At 47.2% G+C, this 25,811-nt stretch overlaps 1 protein-coding gene across 1 annotated transcript in view; it reads left to right on the forward strand.

Annotated features, from left to right (window-relative positions):
• Positions 1-19,248: 19,248 nt before the first annotated feature.
• The window catches only part of UBE2R2 (ubiquitin conjugating enzyme E2 R2), a 54,764-nt gene continuing 48,201 nt past the window's right edge, over positions 19,249-25,811 (forward strand). Inside the window, exon 1 of the mRNA XM_053931880.1 lies at positions 19,249-19,552. Within this exon, the coding sequence (XP_053787855.1) occupies positions 19,376-19,552 (177 nt within the window). The 5' untranslated portion in view covers positions 19,249-19,375. The remainder of the gene's footprint in view (positions 19,553-25,811) is intronic.

Genomic DNA, 25,811 nt, shown 5'->3' on the forward strand with positions numbered 1-25,811 from the left:
GCCTGCACGCCGCAGATCCCGGTTGTGGTACTTGATGCTTAATCGGGGTGGATATCCTGGATGTGGCCTGCCGAGAGCCTGAGCCGGCCTGGCCGGCAGGAACGGACCCCGGGAGCCAGGAAAACCCTTCTGGCCTGGAGGAGCGGGCACCGGGAGCCATCATCCTCCTGGCCAGCTTCCGCAGGGACCGGTGGCATCCTACGTGCAGATTACTGGAGTGGGAGGAATGTCCCTGTTATATAAATTAGATATATAGGCCTTGAAAGAACCAGGCCTTTATAGATCTGGACACCGGCTCCGATCAGACTTGGGTCGTCAGGGCATTTAAAAGGGATGTGTGTCCCTGAACAGGAGGACACAGATTTTGGACCCATGTAATTTTAATCTTTTTTCCAGCTCTTTGGATAACTGTAGTCAGTTAATTCACTTCTCTACACCCTACCCTGAAGCAGGACTGCTGTGTCTCCAGTGGGACTATCCTTCATCTTCAGAGAGACTGCTCTGGGATAGCAGCCCTGGAGTCTGTCATCCCCATGCCAGGTCCAAATTCTCCCTAAACCCTGGCCACACTCAGTACCACTTTTTTCCTGCACTGTGAGAACACTACAAGCAGGATCTCTTCAAGGGCAAATGTGTAGGCATGTTAAGATAGAGGGTAGAAGATCAGATATCCATCCTGAAGGTAAACATGGGACTTCAGAGAACTCAATGAAGTAAGCTTAGGTGACCCCTAAGCCAGATCATCCCACTGCTTGTAGGCTGTAGGGGGAAAACAAGTAGCTTTAGGGTTGGAGGCAAGGGGTTGGAAACAGACTGTGTTCAGAGGATGTTTGCAGCTGATACTCTCTGCCCTGCGATCTTTCCTGTGTCTGACTTGGCTCAGAGCAGGGCAGGCTCTCACCCATCCCTGTGCCAGGGAGAGCAGAGTAATGCCATGTCCTGCCGAGCTGCAGAGCTCATTTCCACACATTGCAGCATCTCTGCCTGGGACATCAAAGTGCCAAGCTCCTGCTCAAGGCATTGTTTCTGTTCCCAGCTGGCGCCTGAGCTGCTGCTTGGCTGTGGTGGCCACCAGCATTGTTGCCAAGAGCCCCTCAAGCCTCTCATCCCTCCCTCATATTTAATGACTTCCATGCAGGGAAATCTGCTGCAAGTAAGGTCTCAGCCTTGTGTCAACTTGGCTACAAGGACTCCTGCAGGTGGGTGTTTGGTTCCTGCTTTCCAAGGAGAGTGTCTGGACACCCAAGCTGCTGGGATGTGCTGGGAGCACATCCCTCACACAAGCAGCTTGTGGCAGGGATGCAGATGGCTGTAGGTGTGACATGAGGCTTCTGGTCCCCGTTAACTGCTCATGGCAGTTCCTGCCTGGCTGCTGCTTTACAGCCTCTCTGGATCCCAGCCACCAGCAGCAACTTCCCCAACCCTCTCCAGAAGATCCCAGGAAAGGATTTTTGCTCATTATAACTTCCAAATCATTTTTCCCTTCATCTCAGTGGCCTGGGTCAGATTCCTCAGGCTTAACCCTGAATCTTGAGCTGAGTAGACAAACCCCCTTCAGCCATCTGCATCCATGCACACACTCTCCTGCATTCCAAAGTTGCCTCCAGAATTGACTTCCAGTTAGTACAGATATTTACCTCCTGTCCAATTTGCAAGTAATTCCTGAGTGCAGCTTCAGTGATTCTGCCAAGTAAGAATCAGCTCCTAACTTTGGAGGTCTTTATCCTCCCTGTTACCAAAAATACCTAGTTTCTTGGCTGGAGGAGCTCCTGTTCCTCCCCCTTCCTGACGGGGCCACGGCCACGCTCAGCTCTGCCAAGCTCAGGACTGCCACGCTTAGCTCTGCTCTGCTCCCCCAGTGATTCACTGCCAGACACCTGCGGGTGCTGTGGCCATAGCTGCAATGTCAGACTCCTCTCTTTTCTAAGGGGAGGATAATGACACCCCTGTGCAGGATTTTTAGGAGGGCTGGGCAAACCTGTTTGGTCATCCCTGTCCCCAAGGACACATCCTCGTGTATTGCCTGAGAGCAGCAGGGGAGGAGGGACTCACTCAGGGGCAGGTCCAGGGTGAGTTGCTGGGGTGTCCATTGTGCAAATCCCTCAGCATCCCCTATGCACCCCAGCTGTTCCTGGGATGGTATGTAATGCCCAAATGGTTTGAAAGAATGAGTTTAGGGTCTGTTTTGGAGGCACTGGGGGGAGTTTAGGGGACTGGGGGGCACAGGACAGGTCAGCTCCTGGATCTGTCACCTCAGGGCAGCCCAGCCAGCTCTGCAGTGGAGGGCAGGACCACTCATGCTTGCCCCAGAACAGGTTCTTTAATAAAGCATTTCAGCACATAGTGAGTCATTAACTACACCCAATCATATAATGCTAATAGTAGTAATATTAATAAAAAAAAAAATTACTGCATTCCATACCATGTGCTTGCCCTTGCAGGCATCATGCACCTCCTCCTATCCTGCCTAGCCCAAAGAGCTACTGCTGAGCTCCTGCTTCTTGTTATGCTTCATCCTTGCTGCTCAAAAACACCTGGGGCATTGGAGGAATGTTCCCTGCACTCTGAACCTAGAAATCTGTGACTTTTTCACTCAGGTGAGGCCATTCCCAGGTGGGTTTGCAACAATAGTGAGCATCCGTAAAGTCTGTGTACCTCCTCAGCATGACCTTTTGGAGCTCCAACTTTCCCAAGAGATACAGACAGATAGCAATGTGGCATCAATGCACCCCTGGGAAAATCCCACACTGCCACACTGGCAGAGGGACCACTGGGAGCATGTGGGGCCTCATCCTCGGTGCTGTCTTTCCTGGGAGCAGCACCTGAGCACCATCAGCTCTCAGCCCACCACGGTGGTGACGCCCTCCAGCACACGGCTCGAAGCGCACGAGTGCAGCCCCGCACGCACAGCTGTGTACACACACATCCCTGCTCCCTCCGCCCCAGCCTCAGGAATGCTGCCGGCATCACGCGCAGCTGCCAGGAAGGGGCTGCGGTCGATGCGGCTGCCGAGCAGGTTTAGCGGTCACATTGATCCCGACTTGTGCTGTGTTCGCTTAACCCCCGCACCAGCTTGTCTTCTCCTAGGGTCTTCCCCAAAACACCACTGCTGTGGAAATGGTCCGCTCCCCTGGCAGCTGTGGCGAGCTGAACTCGCAGCCAAAACCTTGGCACAACCCTGTAGTTTGGTATCACCTGCAGATGTCTCCAGGCAAAGCCAGCTCCTGTTCAGAGCTTCCCCCCTCCAGGACTTTTGCATCCATCCCCTAACCCTCTTTGGCCACCCCATGGCTGTGGCTGTTTTTTTCTAGCAAGTACCCCAAAACATCATCCCAGTGATAACAGTTGGATATGGCACTTCTCATTCCCCTGCAGCTTCACCCAGATTTGATGGAGTTTCTTGCTGCTTCTGTAGAATGGGGCTCTGTCCCACTTCAATAAATCTGCATTTCATTGTAGGATAAAATAGTTCCTCCCTTTGGTTTCTGTAGTATTTTCAAGTGTTTTAAATTCTCAAGTATTAACACATGACAGAGTCATTCGTAACTCCCAAAAATAACCTGGCACACAGGCTAATGACACACTCCCATAATGTTTGACTGTCCATTCCAGGTATGGTCATATCACAGAAACACGTAGCCACTGAGCAATCTTCACAATGGCCAAGAGGTGGGGGACTTCATCAGGGCAAAAGGGTAGGGTAAAGTAGCTATTTGTAGTTTTAACTTCAAAACATTGAAGTTTTAAACAAAAGCTCGAGGGCTTCGCCCCGGGGTTCAGGCAGACACCCAGCACATTCCTGGCAGCTGAAAAATTAGAGTCGAAGGAGAGCTGGAGCCTAGACACCACCTGTGGGATGGGGTCAGAGGGATACCCAGGTCCCTTCTGAGGCTCAGAGACCACCCAGGCAAAACAATGTTGCACTGATTAAAATTAGGCTCAGTCATCACTCTTTTCTTGGATGGATGATTGTTAAGTCTCACCTGGTTCATTAAGTCTCAGCCACCTGCACTGGGAGACAGAAAGTACTTTGCATCCTCCCTCCACCAGCAGAAGCTGCAGCTTCAGGGCTTTACAAAGGCAACACTAAGGTTCACAGGATGGTACAACAAGCCACAGCCCTCCTGGGTGGGTCAAATGCTGGGGACTGGTGTGTTGACACCCTGTCTGAAGTAAAAAACAAAAAAGCAAAACTTAACTAATCCATACACATATGTCAGGGGCAGAGAGGGAGAGACTGATTTTTACTGTCTGAAGTCAGTCTCTGGCAGCTTTATCTGAAAACTGTGGTGATCTGAGTTACACAAAGAGAACTAATGAGAAGTTGATATGCTTTGAAATGTACCGGCAGTTTTTGCATAGATTGTTTTGTGCACCTTGTTTTTATTCTCTGGTCTCTTTGTTTGCTTTATGCAACAGGCAAGAGAGCAAATTTACCTTATTTCCTGTCTGTTGCTGGGATGGATTTACACATAGCAACAAGGAGGAGAAATCCTTTTCTTTTTTTTTTTTTTTCTTTTTTTTTTTTTCTGGTAGTAAAAAACAACTTGCAGTCTCTAAAAATCACATTGGAGACACTGAAGGAAAGTAAAAGCTCTGCCCCCTTTTCTCTTGCAGTCTTGTCATGTTTTATCAGTGATGAGTTGGTATGCCTTGCCTGTCCCACCAAAGCACCCCTCAGCAATCTCCCTGCAGTAGAATAGTGCTCTGTTTCCCAGCTACAACAGAAAAAAAATCAGTCTTCAGGGCAGCTCCTGAGACAAGAGGAGTGGAGAGAGCCAGGAACATGCAAACATGAGTTTTATTTATTTTTGGCTTAAACCTCTGAGTGCCAAATCGCCTGGCAATGTGAGTGCTCTCCCTGCCTTTCATCCAAACCCAACTTGCATATTGCTGAGCAAACATCAGCTGAGGTGATGGTGGTGATGATGATGGTGATGACAACTTGATTAATTAAAATCTTCAAGCACACCTGACTCAGATTTAACAGCTCTGGCCTTTTTTATTCTTTGGTTCAGCCCCCCTCATTCCAATGACTCTTCAAGACAGGTATGTTACATACTCATTCACCTGACAGGGAACAGAGGCAAGGCAGTGGAGGATTTTGCTGGAATGCAAATTCAGGAATTCAGGAAGAGCATTCAGGAAATTCCCTCACAGTTCTCCATTTTGCTTTTGCTTCTCATAGAAGCAGAGATTAAGCAACAGTGTTGACTGTGTCTCTGCCACATCCCTCCTAGTTTGTGATTTTCAGCCCACAGCTGCTGCCTCAACCCAGATGCAGGTGTTTCAGAGCCGTTTTGTGGAATTTGGCAGCTCAGCTGGGTGGAGGAGAAAGACCAAGGTCTTCCACCACGGGAGGAAGATAGCGAGGCACTCTGAACCACATTACTAGCTAATCAAGTCTCCACCAAAGATGGTGCTATCAGAAATCAGCTTCAAAGCTTTGCCACTCCAGGAATACCTTACAAAATACTTACCCTGTGAATGTTGAATCCTCCATTTGCATGGAAATTAGTCCCCAGCATGTGGCCTCACTCCATGGTGTGCTTTTGGGCTGGAAGGGAGAAGCACTCTGGCTTTGGGCTGGGATGAATCCCTGGCCCCTAAAGTCCCCTGCAAGGCTTCTCTGTCAGCCAGAGCTGTCATCTGCTTAGGTCAGAGATGTCTTCTTCCCCAGCAGGGAAGACACCTTTGAGCTCTACATACGGGTTCTTCCACCAAAATAAAAACCGGGCTTCAGCTTTGGGAAATCTTGGCAAATCTTTGCTGACCTTTACTCTTTGATCTCAAAGAGTAGGAGTTACCTGTCCTGGCTTAGAAACCTGGGAGGGACATACCCCAAGACGAGTCAGGGTAACACAGGCTGAGGCCAGATGCCTCCTGGAGGTGCTGACAGCTGCACAGAGAGCTGAGGGCTTTGTGCTATCTAACATTCATGTGGATCCAAAAGTCCCAAAACCCAGGGATGTCAGGCATGCTTCCCAGCTGAATGATACCTCATCCTGCCCTGCTGTGCATTACCAAGCAATGGGCAAAACACTTCCTTGCCCCCTGGGAGATGGGCCTCTGTCCTGAAACAGGCTGGTTATTGTACCCAAGTTTTTATGCTGGAGATTAATGACTCTGCTGTCGTTTGGGGTTTCCTTTGCCTCCCCTCTACCTGGTGGGAGGAAACACAAAGAGAGAGATCCCACAGGAAGCAGGTCTTGCAGTCTGTTTGAGGACAGCAGCAACATCCAGGGAAGAAAGTATGGGCATGGGACAATTTGAAAGTCGCCTGGCAGATGGTGGGCATCTCATTTTGGGGAATTTCCCTTTGTTTTTTTTTTTTTTAACAATCTGTGGAGTTGTACCCAAGACTCACTGAGCCTTTTATGAAAGGAATGGAGACAAAAAAGAAACAATTTTCAGATGATAGTAGCACTACAAGGTCTCTGTGTCCATGGGAAGAACAGCTGTGTGGGCTGGGAATCTTCCGCAACAAAAAGACACCACAGGAAAGGTTATAGTACAGGCTGCAAAGTTACAAGGGGCAGAGTGTGGCTGGACAGAAAAGGACCATTTATCATTTTCTCCACTGTGAGGATGAGGGCATCAAAAAAGCTATGAGGTGGCAGGATCAAAGCAAGACCCAAGGAAATTATTCTGCACCCAAACAGATCATTAGATTGGGTAGCTGTTAGGTACAGGATGTTGCAAATGCTTAAAATTTATCTGCCTTCAAAAATAACAAAAAAAATTAATGGGAGAAAAATTTGAAGACTATGATGTATAAGAACACTTCTGGCTCAGGGAGTCTGAGTCACAAAAAAGAGGGTTGTACATTGAGGAAATATTCTGGGGAAGTATCACTTGTCCTTACCCCAAGGGTGTACTTGCATGAAGAGAAGTGCTGGAGTAGATGGGTCCTTGTGGGCTATTTCTAGATTCCAGAATAGAGAAGCACCCAGCACTGAAACATGGTGCTGGCCATGACAAGTTTGCTATCTACCTGTGCGAATCTGCCCAAGATCTCACTGCTTAGCTTTGCCAGCACTTCCTGGAGGTTCAGGGGGGACAGGACGCATGGCACCCAGCAAGTGGGGACAGCAGATAGTGCCTATCAGGGCCTCTGCAAGCAGGTCCTTGTAGATAAGACAGTGTCTGGGGAATCACTTAGTGCAGTGCCTTGATAGAGCAGCAGCTGCTGGCTCTCAAGCCAAGAAACCAACCCTGAAGGTCATGAGATAAAATGAAGGCAGAGGGAAACCATGACCTGGCAGTCAGAATTTCCAAATTTCCTTTTTCATTCCTGTGACATAGGAAAATGAGATAAAAAGGGAAAATATTCAAAGCAATACATACCTCAAGCAGGCACAGCGTATCCCAGCTGACCCAGACCCAGCTGCAAGATCAGGCTCTGAAAGCTTGTGCAATATTTTCATGGTCTTCACGGTCAAGATGCACTGTGAGCTGTATGAGGAATGGACTGACAGGAGCAGAATTTAATATCATCTCAACAGACAGGAACACTGTTCAATCTTCTGGGCTGTTTTTACAGCTGAGTCTATAAAAGAGGCAAGTTTCACTGCCCCCAAAACAGCTTCCAAGTCTTTAAGCCTTCCATTACCCCTATATTAGTATTTTTCATTGGATGGCTGTACACTGTACCCTGTACACCAAGGGCTCTGCAAAGCATTGCCATCCCTCTCTCTGTGTGCAAACTATCTCTGGTGCAGCTGGTCTCAGTGCTCACAGAGACCGTCAAAGACCCAGGTCTCGCTCAGCAACCACCTCCAATGTCAATAAAATGGCCCCATTGTCAAACTGATGACCACAAAACACAGGCCGGGATGGGATGCTTTCCAGAGGGACCTGGGCAAGCTTGAGGAGTGGGCCCATGTGAGGAGTGGGCCCATGTGAACATCATAAAGCTCAAGGCCAAGTGCTGGTGCTGCACCAGGGTCAGGGCAGCCCCCGGTACCAGCACAGGCTGGGCATGAACAGACCCAGAGCAGCCCTGCCCAGAAGGGCTTGGGGTGCTGTGGGTCAGAGGCTGCACATGGCCTGGCCATGGCACTCACAGCCCAGAGAGCCAAACGTGTCCTGGGCTGTATCCAGGGCCCCGTGGGCAGCAGGGGAGGCAGGGGATTCTGCCCCTCTGCTCTGCTCTGCTCTGCTGAGACCCACCTGGAGCACTGCATCCAGCTCTGGGGTCCATGGTATTAAAAAAGTACACACCTGTGTTCTGGTTTAGAGTACAGTGGCTGGGGAAGAGTTACTTTACTTCACAGTTACGGGGCTGTGTTTTGAGTTTGTGCTGAACACATTGTTAATAACATAGACATGTTTTTGTTATTGCTGAGCAGTAGCAAAGAGCCAAAGCCTTTTCTGCTTCTCATACCACCACACTGGTGAGAAGACTGGGGGTGCAGAGGAGGCTGGGAGTAGACACAGCCAAGAGAGGTGACCCCAAACTGATCAAACTGATTCCAGACCATTCAAACTGATATGAAATCATGCTCAGTATATAAAGTGTGGAGAAGGAGGTAGGGAGACATTTGGAGTGATGGTATTTGTCTTCCCAAGTAACCATTATGTGTGATGGAGCCCTGCTCTGCTCAAGATGGCTGAACACCTGCCTGCCCATGGGAAGCAGTGGATTAATTCCTTGTTTTGCTTTGCTTGCATGCATGGCTTTTGCTTTTCATATTAAACTGTCTTTATCTCGAGCCACAAGTTTTCTCACTTTTACTGTTCCAACTCTCTGCCCAATCCCACCAGGGAGAGTGGCTGGCCGGGGCTTGGCTGCTGGCTGGGGCTAAACCACTGCAGCCTGTCAAAGAGGTGGTGGATGCCCCATCCCTGGAAACATCAAGACCAGGCTGGACAAGGCCCTGAGCAACCTGCTCTAGTTGAAGATGTCCCTGCTCACTGCTGGGGGGGTGGAACCAGATGGCCTTTACAGGTCCCTCCCAACCCAAGCCATTCTGATTCCATGATTCAGTAAATGAGAATCCTTTTGTTTTTGCCTGATTTACCAAGGTTTTGGAAATACCTTAATGGATAGGAAAAGCCAGGAGCTTCATGAGCTCCTATTTTCCAAGAGTCCCAGATAAAATATTACTCAAATGGCTTTTATTATTTATTAATCATCAGAATATGAGGAGTAACAGCAGGGTAATTTGATTGTACTCTGTTATCAGAATTTTCGACTGCTTTTGCAGGTTTCTAGACAGCAAGTAGATGTGAAAGAAGCACATATATATATATGTATATATATTTCATCTATATGTGAAAGTCAGTATATGGATGACTAAACAAAAAGGAGGTTAGGGCAGTAGAGTCAATGGGACAATATTTTCACATGTATGAAGAAACCCCACAGAAAAATTCCCTATGGTATTGAAAATTGCTCTGGAAGAAGCAGCTTTATACTGTTAGAGGACAAGTTAGGCATACTGTTTGCAAACCCTCCCTTCTAATTTCTTTTGCTCGTAAGCATTCAAGTAAATGAAAGTATGTCTCACTCTAGGGAAAAACTGTGCATTTCTGAAGCTGAGCACGTGTTCTGATGCTTAGGGGAGGATCTGAGTGTCCTGGCAATGCTCACCAGTGCTGCACTTAAAGAAAAAAAAAAAGAGATAAATATATTAAAAATGGATGCTGAGAGAAAAACGTGCTTGAGGTGGAGAAAGGCTTTTATCTAAGTTTTGTGGCCTTCGTGGAATGTTGGCTGCTTGTCTGAAGAGAGAAGAATTCTCTCCTCTGAAAGTCGTTACTGATTCCTCTGGTTTCCATCTTGCAACCCCTGCTCTGTACATTTTTCCTGAGGAGGAAGAGGACTCCACCCCATAGGCCTTTTCTGCTTTACCCCACTCTCATACTGAAGGGGCAGCATAAAGAGAGAAATAGCTGAAACTTTCCCTTTCTTGGTTCTTCTTCACCACTGGCAAGTATGTTCACAGTTTTTATAGTTTCCCCAGGGCAAAAGCAAAGAGGGCCTTTGATTAACTCGGAGATAAGGAGATGGGGACCCATAGGACCAGACTACAGCCAGCTCACCCAGCTGAAAGCCTCCCCTGTAGCACCAGTGAATGTGTCAAAGACAAGAAGAAAAGCATATTAATTTAAAGCACTGTGCAAATGAGGGTCCAGATGCAAAGGCTTAGCTCTTAAACTCCCTCCCTCCTATTGTTCTAGATCCTTGAAATGTCCATACATAGGAAAAACAAACCCATTTGAGATAAAAACCACAGCTTATTGTTTGGGACAGCATCAGAGCTTTCTCCATCTTTAAAATGAGAATTCTTCTGAATGGATGGTCCCTGATGTACATCCAGACACAAATATGACTGTTGGCTCTTCCTGCCCTTGAATTGGCAGCTGAAAGTTAGAAGAGGGGAAGAACCCATCCTACAGGCCAGACAGAAGATCTGAAATGTGCTAGATGGTAGAAGGAAATGGGATGTGCCAAACCTACCGTGGATTGAGAGTTTCAGGTTGGTGCAGCCAACGGGTTCCCTGCAGGATGGAGAAGCATGAGGTTAATTAATGGAAATCTCACAACAGGTAAACAAGTCTCGGGGAGATATACCTGGCCCTACAGGCAGCTGTAGATGGGAATGAGTTGTTGGCACAACAAAGCACTGAGGGACAGCACCTGCAGGGCACAGTCATGCTCTACTCTGTCCGTGTGCCCCAGGGACCCTTTTGCAGGTCTGAGCCCTCTATCCTCAGTCACAAAAACACGGCAGGAATAAAACTGTGGTTACCCAAGGTCTGCAGCAGGGTGCTGATGGAAATGGGGTAACCAGCAAGGGGTGGTTGGAGGGGACAGGAATGCAGAGCAGCTGGCAGAGCCAAGAGGAAGATGATCAAACCCCTGAACAGTCCCTGCAGGCTCCCATCTCTCCCTTCTCCAAGAGGGTTTGTGAGCACTGCTCGCCAACATGGACAATGCTGGACAGCTTCAGCCTTGTGAACTCAGTGGTTTTCTATATGTTTTTTCAAGACCCCCATAGAAGTTCTTTCCAAATTTCCATGGACAGCAAGCCCCAGGGTGGAGATGACAGCATCTCTCAGCACGCTCAGGCCAGGCAGGAAGGCTTCTCCAGACTTGTTCACCTGTCTGGGAAATTTGCATCAATTACCTCCTGCAGGAGATTCAGGCTCCTGCAGGAAAGTTCAGCCTCTTCCTTTCTACATAGGAGTGCCCAGAGCAGTTTTCAGAATTGGTGCAAGGGTGTTCCCCTGCCCAATTCTGCTTCACACCCACCACAAAGCAGTTTCCAGAGCCCACAATCTACTGGTACACACAGCAGAGTGAGACATTGCATGTGGCACACAAGCTCTACAAGCAGTTTTTCAGAGGAACATCTCTTTGTTAGGAAGTTGGAGGTGGAGATGCTAAGGGGAGGATCCCCTGCCCCTAACCCTCTCTGGACCTTTTCACCCAAGAAATTCCCTCTGCTATTCAGCCACCCAAGCCTGCTGGCCATACCTTGGGCTTGGTGCTTATGCTGCAATTTGGTTTTCTTCCTCTGGATCTGTTCATATTTAATGTGGGAGGAGTCATGAAAAGGACAAATTCAGCCTCAGCAAAGCAAGGTCCAATTCAATTCACTTGTCCCTCTCTGTTTCCTAATAGTAAGTCTTCTTGTAGTCAGTTTTCAAGGGAAAAACCACCTGAGCTGTGCATCTTCATTTATGCCTTGCTGGGCCTGCATTTTAGTTACTGGCATAAGGTGGCCCACGGAGACCACCCAAGATATGGCAACATGTGAGAGCATTGTAAGCTCAGCTGATAGCAGCTGATGTCATGCCATTCAGCACGGAACATGGTGTTGGTGCCCCCAAGCCAAGAGACTAGAGAGCTTCCTCCTCCCCCTCACTCACCTTCTGCAAAATGCTATGCATACCCACCATGGCTTCTGCAGAAATACAAGGAGCTGCCTGCTCTGAGGGTAAAAGCAGGGTCTGGTGAATCCACCAGGCAGCTGCTTTGTGAACTCCAGCTCCTTCACTCTGCTGCCAATGCCTGCCTATCAGAGATGGCTCATCCCCAGGAACAGGGATAGCTGTTAGTCCCTCCTTGATGGTCACCCACCCTCAAGGGATGGACAGTCCCACAGAGCTGACCCTGCAGGCGAGGTGAAGGTGAAACACCGGGGATGTTGGCTTAGGCTGATGTCTCTCCCAGAGCACACCCCAGTGTGCTACCTGTGCTACCTGTGCTACCTTATCTCAGTGGTGCTGGCATCCACACCATCTCAGCCACACCAGAATGCTGGAGACAGGGATGCCTTGTGCAGCAAGAAGAACCCAAAATTCCAGTTCCCAGCACAGAAACTATTCCTGGGACTGAACAATATGGATATCCCAGTCACAGCCCCATCATTAAAGAATTATGTTCCACAGATTGTTGCTTTGGAGGGGGTAACAGTCACTTCAGGTTTCACTAGGATCCTGATGGGTCCCTTCCAACTCAGCATTTGCTATGATTCTGTGAGATCATGAATCTCTGAAGACTACAGCACATACCACCACCCCTGTGGGCAACTGGAGGACTGTCCCTGTAGCTGGCAGCTTGAAAAGGCTCAGATATTCTGCACACTGAGCCCAGAATGGAAGGTGTAAGGTGACCTGAACAGCCAGATACACAAACTCTTGGAAATTCAAACCACAAAGGTCACAGTCGTCACACTCTTTAGGCCCAGAATCACAGCTGAAATAGTATTGTAATGCACTTATAATTTATTCATTAGCTGAATGGGAGCAGCAGGCATTGTGACGGCACTCTTTTATCAAGCCCTTGTGATGGACTTCATCCATTTTAAAAGAGTAAACTGGAGTCAAAAGGCAAAAAAAAAAAAAAAAAGTAAAAAAGTAAAGCCATCTTTATTCAAATTGAAACAATCAGAAAAAAGGCCAAATCAAAATAGGGAAAAAGAAAATGCTCCACTAAAGATCTATTTTTCTCTTCATTTTTCTTCTCCTTTGCATTACCTTGCTGGTGGCTACTTTGATGTAGGAGGCTCATGTTAACCCAGATGCTGCTGACTGATGTTCAAAAGCATCTTTTCATCCCTGTGATGAGTTCTGCCTGAGATTGAGCTTGCCCCATTTTTAGGTGAAAGAGAGCCAGAAGGAGAACTGCAGACAGACTTTTATTCTCAAAGACTGACAATTACTTCCCTTCAGTACTCTGATGCTCTGCTCCCCAGACAAAGGTGTCAATGGGAAGGTGTGCCACTGTTTTGTTTGGGTTTTGGTTTTTTGGGTTTTTTGTTTTGGTTTGGTTTGGTTTGGTTTGGTTTGGTTTTTTTTGGGGTTTTTTGGGGTTTGTTTTTGGTTTTGGTTTTGTTTGGTTTTTTTTGTTGTTTTTGTTTTTGTTTTTTGTTGGGTTTTTGTTTGTTTTTTGTTTGTTTTTTGTTTGTTTGTTTGTGTTTTTTGGGTTTTTTGTTTGTTTTTTGTTTGTTTGTTTGTTTGTTTGTTTGTTTTGAGGTGATACTCCCCCCATGCACCAATAATGTATTGTTCACTTGGGCAGCAGACCAGATATTCACATTTTGATTTTCCTCACTAAATGCTCAGGAAGTTTTATGGGGAAATCTTTCCTTGGCATCAGGGTATTTGTGTCAGGGCTGAGATCCATCATGATGGTGCTTGTCTGTCATCTGGTCTGGGACTGAGTTATCTAGTGTAAATAAAAGAAGTAACCCCAGATTCCTCTGTTACTGCCCCTCCAGGGCAGCAAAACCAGCCTGCAAAACCCAGGTGCTGTTTCCCCTTGTTCCATGGGCAATGTGTGCTGCTGCTGTGGGAATGATAGGCTGCCAACATCTCTGTGGCCTCAGCTGGGGATTTGTTCACAGCCAGGGCAATGGCACTCGAGGGAGGATACAGAGGAAATAATCCTGGCCCCTCTCTCTGTCTTCTCTACTCCGACAGTGGCCTTGGCAAGAAAAAACTGGGTAAAATTTGGGCGGTGGGGAGACTTATGAGGTCTCTAAACAGGAAGAGGAGCTGAGTCCAGAGCTGAACCACATTGACCTAGGAGCACGTGAATTTCTGCACTTTGGGCAGTCTGAAGGACAAAAACTAAAGAACTGGTTGGACAAATATATCTTAAGTTGTTTAGGACAACTTTGGGGCAGGACAGATGAGGTGGACCTCCAGATGTCCTGCTCTGTTTCAGTACAGCCCAAGGAATAGCTGCTTGTTCCTTGAGCTACAAAGGGCTCCTGGTGGGGTAGCAGTAAGCTAAACAGAACTCCTACTGCCTGCCTGATCTTCTTCATCACTTTACCATCTGACTTGCTGGGGGTAAGAAGGTGTTAAAGTCCAGCCCAGAGTCCCCAGGATCCCTGCTGATGTTTCAGGAGTAGGGAGGAAGCAGGAGAAGAGAAAATGGTGTTGGTGGTATTGTCTTTTATCCCAGGTGAATCCAGTTCCCCTGCAGAAGGAGCAGGTATCTCATCCTTTGAGCCACGCAAGAAAGAAATTAGATAAAGCAGTGAAAAGTATCACATGAGAGGAATCTGTCCTGAGAATGGAGTCACACCGGCACTCCCACATCTTCCCACCTCTTGTCCTCTCTCTCTGACAGCTCATGGAGCAGTAACCCTCTAATGTGACACCAAGACAAATTTGCATTTTCAAAGCTTCTGCTGTTGCTAAGCAGAGGAGTTAACTCTCAGTTTGTCATCCTTTGTGAACACAGCTCACAGGAAGAAAGAAATAAATGAAGAAGAGAGATATTAAAAACAGCTGATAAGAACAAAGCAGAAAGCACTTAGAAGTTTTCAAGTCAGATTTAACCTATTGCACTGGTGGCACCTTGAGGTCCAGTTTACAGTGACAAGTTCTGCTGCTGGGCACTGGGTTAATGGTATGTGTAGCCTCCTCCTCTCCCAGTGAGACTTGTCCTTCCTGGAGACCCATGTTCCCACATCAGAATCTATTTCTTGTTCTGTGAGGCCAAAGAGCAAACTGATTACTTCAGGTGAAAATAAAATAAAATAAAATAAAATATAAGAAGGAACAATACTGTGTGTGGCAGAGCACACCCCATGTAAAGCCCTGCTTGCAGGTGAGCTGTGATCATCCATGGGAGAGCAGCTGAAGGAGAAGGACGAGAAGGCTTCATCCTTTCATTATGATATATCACAGGTGATTGGAGGGAGAAATGCCATATGAAAAATCAAAAAAGTTATGCTAGCCTCAGGGCAGCCTGGATTTAGGGGAGTGGGACACCAGGCAGAGCAGCTGAACCTCCCTGAAAGCACAGGCAGAAATGCAGGCAGGAGCCTTGGAGGGGGCTGCCAGGCAGCACAGGCTTCAAAATGCTCTGTTGCTTCAACAGTTTCTAGTTTCTTTGAGTGCTGAATGTTTTTGCAGGAAAGGGAAAAAAATCAGAGGAAAAAAGACCAATACCTTTTCTAAAAGCAGATCTGGTGGAAAATTTGCAGTCTGCTCTCTTGAATACAGCAGGACTTGCTTTACTTTTTGCCTTGCATGATTACATCTTACATTAACATTCAAGACAGACATCAGGCAGAGATAAATCCTGAATAACTCCAAACTTTGCTTCTTCCATCTCTTCCGGCATGAGGCAGGTTCAGACAAAGCCTGTGCTGGAGGCTGGCTGCAAGAAAAGATGTTTTGAGGGCAGTGCAGTATCAAAAGAGCTCCTGTACATTTTTCTCCAAGGATAAGCAAATCCATGTTTTACCAGCAAGTTGGGATGTCCTATTTACAGAGCAGATCTTTGCTGGCTGGCATCAGCACAGAAGTCACAGCATGTGTTATGTCCATCAACCAAAGACAATTTAAGAAGCATGTGAAGATCCATGAATATGTCCTGAGGAATGCAACAAAGGTGGTGGAAAGGCTTCATGAATGTCTTTAGAGGAGCATCTGAGGATTTTGGGCTTGTCTAGTTTGGAGAAACTAGACCAAGGTAATGGTCTCTACAGATTCCTGAGGAGGGGAAGTGGAAAGGGAAGTACTCAGCTCTTCCTGATATCCAGTGATAGGACATGTGGGAATGATTCAAAGATGTGCCAGGAGAGGTTTAGACTTGGCATCAGGAAGAATTTCTTTGTAGAATGGGTGGACAGAATAGGCTTCCTAGTGAGGTGGCTAATGCCCCCAGCCTGTCAGTGTTTAAGGGACATTTGGATAATGCCCTGAACAACATTCTTGAAATTTTGGTCAGTCCTGAATTGGTCAGGCAGTTGAACTGGATGAGTGCTATAGTCCCTTCCAACAGAAATAGTCAATTCTTTTCTGTTCTATTCTACTGACATAAACAAAAAGAACATGAGATCGAACTTCCACCAGAAAACACACACAGCATGGTACTGCCCAGCCTCCAAGGAGTTTCTCTGCTGAAGTGTTTCATGATCCAGCCCTCCAGCCCCCAGCTGAGGAAATGAGAGTTGAATTAAGCAGCTTTCAGTAAGTCTGAGCTCACTCCAAGGTGGTGAAGACTGAGCCACAGCCACTAACCTGTTCCAGTGGCTGACCTGTCCCTGTAGGAGAAAACACAATTTATTTCAGCAGTCAGTCAAGCTCCGGATGGATAAGGGATGTTCTTCCATGTTACCCCAGTGTCACTGAGCAAGAACTCATCCCAGTTTCATGAGATAATTGGTAACAGTCCCCACATTGTGCAGGGTGAGGTGCGATTTTGCAAGGGCTGGAGCATTTTATAGCTTGGAGGCAATCACAAGCCCTGGTCCAGATACCACTGACAGTGCTGGGGCACCTCTGCAGAGGGTAACTGGGGTGACTCTGAGGAAAGCTCAAGAGGCAGGAGAAGGGCAAGCAGAGTAGTCCCAGGGACAAGGTGGAGGGTGCCTTGCTTTTCACTGGGAAATGGCAAATTTGTCCTGGGAGCAGCTGGAGCTTGGGGAAAACCATCTGCTTCCTGCTCTCCTCCCAGGGCCAAGGTCTGGAGAAGGAGCCAGAGCCAAGGCTGCCAAGTGTCAGGGAGAGACTTCAAGGTCCCCCTGCAGTGCAGGCTGTCCAGCTGCACGGTCTCCCACCAACACACAGGGCCCTGGCTGTCAGTCCTGTGCCTTTGGGAAAGTCCATGGCTTTGGAAAACGCAGGAGATTGATCCAGTGGTCACCCATGTCTACAGGGTTGTCACTGGGATGGGAAAGCCTGGGAGGTGATGGGGGCAAAGAAGAATGTAATGACATAGGGATGATGGGACACATCACCCAACCTGTTTGTCCAAGGAGCAGGTGCCTCTGTGAGGTGGCCTGAGCCCTGCCATGCGCAGAAGTATGAAAGAAATGCCAAGCAGAAATGGGTCATCATCCTCCTGGACAATTACTGTTATTTTTCATTCTTTATTTTTTAAATGAATATTATTTATGTTATTCATTAAATACTCACTAAGGAACAAGTGCTGGCTCATGTTTGCTGGTTGATAGATCTCTACACTTCTGCAAGCATTTTTCACCCTTAGCCAAGCCAGGGAATAGCAGGAAGGCTGGAAATGGTATGTTCTGGTGTGGCTGCATCACACATCTGTGGAGAATGTGAGAACAACATGTTGGGGTGAGGGATGGCAGCTGCCTGTTTGTGTCCTACTGCAGCTTGGGAACTGCTGCAGGATTTTTATGGGGCCCTGAGCCATGCGAGTTCACCCCTCAAAAACCGTGCTCTGTACAAAACCATGTTTTGTGACCATGGGTGCGTGTCAGCGGGCAAACCATGCCCTCTTGTACCCACTCATGACCTGTGACTATCTAGACAGGCTGGATGCATAGACCAATTGTGTGAGGTTCAATAAGGCCAAGTGCCAGGTCCTGTCCCTGGGTCACAACAACTCCTGCAGCTCCAGGTTTGGGGTAGAATGGCTGGAAAGCTGTCCAGTGGGAAAGGACCTAGGGACTGCTTGATAGGAGCTGAACATGAGACAACAGCAGTTTGCCCAGGTGGACAAGAAGGCAAATGGTAACCTGGTTTGGATCAATAATAAAAAAACCAGGAGGATTAGGGAAATGACCGTTGCCCTGTACTTGGCACTGGTGAGGCACCTCAAGTGCTGTGTCCACTTGTGGGGCTCCCAATCCAGGAAGGAGATGGAGGTGCTGGAGCAATTTCAGAGGAGGGCAATGGAACTGGTGAAAGGTCTGGGATCCATCTCCTGTGAGGAGCAGCTGAAGGAGCTGAGGGAGCTGAGCCTGGAGAAGAGAAAACCCAGGGGGTCTTTATCACTGTCTGCAACTCCCTGACAGGAGGGTGTAGCTGCAGGACAGTCTCTTTTCCCAGGCAGCCAGTGACAGGAGGAGGGGATACAGAATCACAGAATCACAGTATAAGCTGAGTTGGCAGAGAACCACCAGGATCATGGAGTCCAACTCCTGGCCCTGCACAGGGCACCCCACGAGTCACACACTGTGCCTGAGAACACTGTCCAAATGCTTCTTGAATTGTGTCCTTGGGGAGCCTGTTCCACTGCCCAGCTACCCTCTGGTGAAAAAGTTTTTCCTGATATCCAAACTAAACTTCCCCTGACACAGCTTGATGCCATCCCCTTGGGTAGTGTAACAGAGAAGAGGTCAGTGCCTGCCTGTCCTCTGCCTCTTACGAGGAACTGCAGTCTCCTCCAGGCTGGACGTGCCAAGTGCCCTTTGGAACCTTCATCATCTTTGAGGCCCTCCTTTGGACACTAGCTAATGCCTTAATGTCTCTTTCTGTGCCAGGGATGGCTTATGGCGGACATTAGGAAGAATTTCTTCACAGAAAGGGTCATTATGCATTGGAATGGGCTGCCCAGGGGGGTGATGGGGCCACTGTCTCTGGAGTTGATTAAGGAAAGACTGGACGTGGCACTCAGTGGTGGTGCTGGGTCATAGGCTGGACTATGACATTGCCAAAGATCTTTCCCAAACTAGTTGATGCTGTGATTTTGTGACTCCCCACCCCCGCTACACCACAACCCTCCGTCCCATTCCCATTCCCACTTTCACCACGTGACACGTACCCCCGGACGGCCGCAGCGCCGGCGAGCGCGGCCCCTTTAAGGGCACGCGGCGGGGGGCGTGGCGCGCGGCAGCGGGGCGTGGCCCGGGGCGAGGCGGGGCGTGGCCTGGCTTTGCGCCGGGGCACGGCCGGGCGTGCGGCGGGGGCGTGGCCCGGGACGCGGGGGGCGGGGCTAACGGAGCGGCGGGGGCGGGGCCGGCGCGGCGCGCTGAGGTCAGCGCGAGCGGCGCCGTCACAAAAGGAAGTGGCGGCGGCGGGGCCGTCAGCGCGGGGAGGGGCGGGGGCGGCACCGGCACCACCGGCACCATCGGCACCGGGACCACCGGGAGCACCAGGAGCGGCACCGGGAGCGAGGAGGCGGCCGCGGCGGGGGCCGCGCCGCGCCATGGCCCAGCAGCAGATGAGCAGCTCGCAGAAGGCGCTGATGCTGGAGCTGAAGTCGCTGCAGGAGGAGCCGGTTGAGGGCTTCCGCATCACCCTGGTCGACGAGTCCGACCTCTATAACTGGGAGGTGGCGATCTTCGGGCCCCCCAACACGCTCTACGAGGGCGGGTACTTCAAGGTACGGGCCTTTCCCCCGCGCCGCGGGCCGCGGTGTGGGGCTGGGCCGGGGCCGGGCCTGCGGGAGGGGGCACGGGCACGGCCTGGGCAGAGGGGGAGCCGCGCCACAACCGCCGCTGCGCTGTTAATCTGCTCTTTTAGCCCCACGAGCCTCCTGTGGGAACCTCGGCGTAGGGTGAGAGTTCGCCCCTCCCGCCCCAAGTTGCCTCTGGGCTCTGCTCTGTGTGTATGTCACAGAATTGTTACGGTTGGAAGGGACCTCTGGAGATCATCTAGTCCCGTATTTCCATGTTCTTTCAGTACCTGAAGGGAACTTAGAGGAAAGATGGGGCCAGACTATCTACAAGAGCGTTTAGGGACAAGGGGGAGTGGGTACAAACTGAAAGAGAGCAGGTTTAGCTTAGATATTAGGGCGAAATTGTTCATTGTGAGGATATTGAGGCACTGGCACAGATTGCCCACAGAAGTTGTGGATGCCCCATCCACACTTGGAAGTGTTCAAGGCCAGGTTGGATGGGGCTTGGAGCAACCTGGTCTAGTGGAGGGTGTCCCTGCCCATGGCAGTGGGGTTGGAACTAGATCATCTTCAAGGTCCCTTCCAACCCAAACATTTTATGATTCTGTGATACTTATTTCAAAGTAAGGTGCTTCCAAGCCATCCCTTGATAGCTTCACTCATTGATGGCTAATTCAGGGTAAAGGCAGTGTTTTCCTCAGGACTCCATGGGCTTCAGGGCTGTTTGGCACAATTTTTTTTCTACTCCTGTGTTCTTCCTCTTCACACTTTAAGAAGGCAGCCTTCAAACGGCTGCAGCAACACATAATGGGTGAAGGTAGATTAAATTCCTTTCTCAGCCTTCCTATTAATACAAAAATACTTTTGTGGTTGCTATTTCCACTCTTGTGAATACAGCAAATGAGAAATCTGGCACAGCCATCCCAGAAGAGAAGTGAAGGGAGTGTACTTAAATTATCAAAACAACTGGACAAGGAGGAGGAGGAGTTGCACCTTTTTCTTAAAACAGGCAATTGGAAAACCTTTGTGCCTGCAGAAGATGTGTTGCATTAGGCACACTCCTCTGTGCTTGGTATCTGCTTGATCTCTGGCAAAGTATTGTCCCCATGAGCTTGCTTCTTCTAGCAGTTAACTGTTTTAGTTGTGGCTCCGGCATCTCCCGTTTCATGCCCTTCGGCTTCTCGCAAACTGAAAAAAAAAATTTGGATGATGTCTTTGCTTGACTAACGTGCACCTTCAGTGCCTCTTGGCCTCCACAGGTCAAGGTTTAAGAGCTTTGTTCCACAAAACCAAAATAACCTGTAGCTTTGGGAATAATAGATTTGAGTCATGTTCAGTTTGGCCTCATTGTTTGGAAGGAAAGGAACGCTTTTGGCATAAGACTTGCCTTTTGTAATGAGTTGGCTGGCTTACTCATGTAGGTGTGATAGGTGTATTCTTAGACTCACCTCCATTATTACTTATTCAGGAAGTTGCTGGAGTCTTTGGTTGTCACTGGTAACAGTGTCATCTTTACATCCGAATGGTCTGGTGACCTCTTCCTGCACTTACATTACTCATCCATTTTTTTTTCAAAGAAATCATGACTGATTAAATTAGTTTTATTTGGTTGGGGAGCTCTCTGCACTGCATATTTGCAGTTTTTCCTGGAAAGAAGTTGAAGCTGCCTGAGAAGTAATTTGGGATGTGTGTTAACAAGTGTAGATTTAGGCAAGGCTCCCAGTTGCCTTACCTCAGCACTATGATTGGGTTTTGGGGTATTTGATGTCCTTGAACTGCTGCACCTTTCTTCTAAATTTTTTTGACCAATCCTGTGATGGTTGTTTTGAGAGTGGGAAGATGAGGTTTCATGATGCTTCCACCCCTCCTCAGCAGTGGGATGCCCTTCAAGTGCAGTGGCTGAAATCTCTCGTGTGTTGTTTCTGTCTCATCCTTCCTCCATGAGGAGCCGTGCATGGCGGATTTTTGTAGTGTCTGGTCTTTGGTTATGCATCTTGACTTCTGAAAAAGGAAGGAGGAGTCCTGTGAGAAGTGATATTCTTGGCTCTCTTTGTCTTAGGTCTTCAGATGTGTTAGACTGTGCTTATGGAATCATTTGGAGATAAGAATAATACTCTAACTTTATTTGACAGGTGACTCCTGCAATATATTAATTGTACATGCTGCTCTGAATGAGTGCTCACCTTGCATGCATTTCATTTTCCATATTTCTTAACTTGATGAAATATTTAGCTTTATCTTGTTTCGTATTTTCAGTTTAGTAAGGTTAGGAAAGTGCAAATTCAAAGATGCAATTACAATATGTAACTTCTTTCAACTTTGTGGCAGTGAGAGTTTGGGAATTGTGTTCCACTTGAAGTGTAGTTTAACAGAAGGAATTGAAGGAAAGTACCCAGGCTTCTAGTTAAGGTAGAGCACAAATACTTCAAGGAAAACTTGGGGTTAAGGTGACTTTAATAAAGAAGGTGTTAGGGGTGGTTGATTGGGGAATACTATTGCTTGATTTGTGTTTTGGGAGCTCTTAGAGGTGGTCACATCAATTTTTGGCACCTTGTTTATTCTTGTAGAGATAAGACCTTTCTCTCTGGGTTGTTGAACTAGTAGAATAAACTGAAATGAGGGAAGTGCTCTCTCTGCACCCCCATGACAGAAGCTACTGTCTAAAGCTGGTTCAGAGGATTCTGGTTTCAGCTGCAAGTCCTGTAGCTCTAACATGTGCTAAATTGAAGCACAGAACAAGTCCCCTTGAATCTTTGTTTAAATGGTAGGTTATCAACATGCTAGCTATACTAAATTCAGGGATTTCTTAAAAATTCAAGTACAGTGCCTAAGTATATTTTATCAGCTAATATTGCATGCCCAGATCTGCTGCAGTGCTTCAGGGTTTAGGACTGCCATCTAGATCAGCCTCCAGGAGCAACAGCTATATGAAGAGCAGCATGCATCAGCAAGGGAACATGCAGCAGCCCCTCACCCCATTCATGTGATCAGCTGAGGGTGGACATCTGAAGTGCAAGTTACATCAACCTTTGTCTTACTTAGCGACTGTATTCCCAGTCATGCTGAATTGCTTTGTAATGTTTTGAGCAATCCTTAAAGCTCCTGACTATCATCCTCAAGGAAGGAGTTGAGCTATTCCATGCACTGGTTACCTCTCTTCTTTGCTGGCAAGGGAAAAACAGTTCAGGGCCGTGATATTAGGTCCTCCAAAGAGGCTGTGATAAGAGCAAATGTCTGTCCCTCAGCTGCTGGCAGTAAGAAATTGCCAGTTTGACTGGCAATAACTATATAACTATAACTATATAACTATAAAGTTATAGCAGAATCACTTTTACTGGGCCACGGGTATTGGACTGCACTAGGTGAAATTGGTGTTTGGTCCCAGACTCGCTCACAGAGTGTAAAGGTGAATTGTTGGTAGATCTTGTATGTCTAAAATGTTGCTTACATCTGATTCACTTGCTGAGCTTTTTGAGTACCAAAGGAAAGATTTTTCTCAGAATGAAATGCTTTGTGTCCAGGTCACAGATAGTGACTATTGCTTCTTTCTTGGCTCAGCTTTGAAGGACATGGTGTGCTAACATGGGTCTTTAGATCAGATTGCAGTGGTCTGTATGGTAGTTCTGAATTGCTCTGGAAATGATGGAAATATGTCTGGTTTTGCAGGCAGTGCCTGAGCAGCAGAGAATCAGAATGTGCCATAATCTGCAGAACTAAGTGTGATCAGTTCATCAATGCCACCTTTATGCCGTAGGCATCTTTGGTTCATCTGAGAGGGTCCTTTGCTACATGGCAGAACTTCATGTTTAGTTTTGGCAGCTGATACATAAATGGGGACCACCACAAGAAAGGTTATAATGCTGTAATCTGGGGCTGATGGGTACTATGTGGGATAGATTTCAATTGCTGAGGGCTGCGCATGGTGAAATCTTTACCATCTCAGGTGACCATTCTTCTCTATCTTGAAATCCAGTGTCTTTCTTTAATGCTTGAGCCTTCAGAGCCTCGAGATTGATGAACTTCTGCCCAATGCTTTGATCAAACAGTGAATATTTGCAGGACTATTAGAAAGTGTTTCCTGATGGCTTATTTGAGGTCCTGAATGTTTGGTGCAATTGTACCTTAGCAACAGAGCTTTTAATTGTTTTGAAAAAGACAGGCCTTCTGATATTTTTTAGTTGCATGGTATTGCAGTTGTGCTGAGAGCCAGGGTTTCAGGGAAGGTACAAGTGAGAAATTATACAAATAGAAACTTCATTAGCACTGCTCCAGAAGCATGATTTGACCAAGTACACTGTGTTAAGAAGCACGTTTAATGTAGACAAAAAGTCAATATTAAAAACTCCTTCAGAGGTGATTCAGGCTGGGTAAATTAAAATGAATATACCTAGCATGAAAGGAAATAAGAAAAATTAACTACACTGTTAGAGTTACTGTTTCATAGTTCTTAAAGTAGTTTATTTTATAAGATACTTTTCCTACTTGAAGGAACAAGCCTTGACGCATCAGGTGGAAGGAGAGAAAAACATCAAGCATTATGATTAGTTTTGTCAAGTAATTTGGGGGCTAAATACTTGTCAAGGCATTGTTACCCATGCTTTTTGTAATTCATTAGCCCTGTGCTGTATAGAGTTCTTTATTGTATCTCAGCTTCTTCCAGGTGATTTGATTTCAAAGGAACTTGCAAAATGTGTTAAGATTTCAGAGCAGGAAATAGATGGAGAACCAATCAGTTACCAATAACTGATGACAAGAATGAACACCATGTTGGTATGGTAGTCTACTTCTCATGAAGCTTAAAATTAAGCAAATAGAAGTCTTCTAAGCATTTTGAATTATGTAATTGGTAGGACATTTAATTCCACAAAAATATTCTTAATGCCAGGATGAAAATGTTAGGTAGTGTCAACAAAAAAACTGCCTTCTGTAGGCCTCTGCATTGCAAGCAGAGAGTTTCTCTCTGTCTATTTGATCTATATTTGTTGTCCTTAGGTATCATTGATGCTATTAAGCAGTGGTTTAGTGCAGCAAAGGGACGTGGTATTGCAGGTCAGTAGAGCCCTCCTTGCTCCAGGTCTGTGGAGCTCCTGTTCAGTCTCAGAAGCCAAGGACCCTCTAAGCTGTCAGCAGGCAGGGGAGCAAAAGACTTCTTCCGATGTTGGCTCACGGATCAAAAGCAGAGATATGATCCCAGACTCTCAGGCCTGGGGAATACCTCATTGTTTCTCACTCTGCTGTTGCATACAGTTTTTTGGACGGCTGTGCCTCTGGGTTGCACAGACTACTCCCCTATCCTGTAGCCTGCTCTGGACATCAGTGTATTCTCAGGAGGAGATGGGCTAAGTCATGGTGATAGCTATCCCCCAGTCTTTTCCCTAGGGCTCCTCTGATCCAGGTAGGACTGTGGTGTGTGCTGAGAAGTACTGATAGTGGTTTCCAGTTCTGATGCTGCCTTAACATAGGAGATCATGTGCAGTTGGGTCCTGTTGTACAGCAAGAGGAGAGCTGTAGCACAACCCAACTCTTCTATCCCGTTAGAATAAACCAGAAAACTTTTCATATCTGTAAATCAAGTACTGTTCATTTGCCTAATTTTTGTGCAGTGGTCCTTTGGTAAGGTAAAATAGAACTTGAGTTTTAGGTTTTTTTCTTGGGTAACAATGCAAGGAACTGTGCCTCTTGGGACTTCTTGTCTGGCTGTTCAAGAGATAGTAACTGAAAGTGTGTAGACTTATATGTGGTTCATATTATAGGAATTAATGGAAATTTTTGACTATATAGTATTAGAGTGGGGTTTTCTAAATTTTTTTTTTGTGCATAAATCCTTTAGATACAGTATTGCAGTGATATTGTCCCAGTGTCTGAGAATTTTACACATCTGTAACTTTTCAAAAACTCAAGTATGTTTTTACCTTGCTGTTTCTGAAGTGGCTCTTATGCTGCCTTACTATTTTATGTGTTAATATATTCACACAGGGTACCTTCTCTTTAATAGCACTTCAGGTCTACTATGCAGTGCTTATTTTGCATCTGAAGGGTAGAGAATGCCAGGAAAAAACATGCTTGCAGAACCTTAACTCTGATCTTTGATGTGCAGTTTTGTTGTGTGGTTTATGGCGTGTTCATCAGGTGTTCAGGGTAATTAATGGTATGGGAAAAATGATGGAGGTTTTATGCAAACTTAAATGTAGCTGAGTTCAAGTTGGAAATGTCACAGTTACACATTGTCTGTAGTGTGGATGGA

Source organism: Vidua chalybeata, chromosome Z (genome assembly GCF_026979565.1).
Source record: "Vidua chalybeata isolate OUT-0048 chromosome Z, bVidCha1 merged haplotype, whole genome shotgun sequence".
In the NCBI taxonomy this organism is placed as follows: Eukaryota; Metazoa; Chordata; class Aves; order Passeriformes; family Viduidae; genus Vidua; species Vidua chalybeata.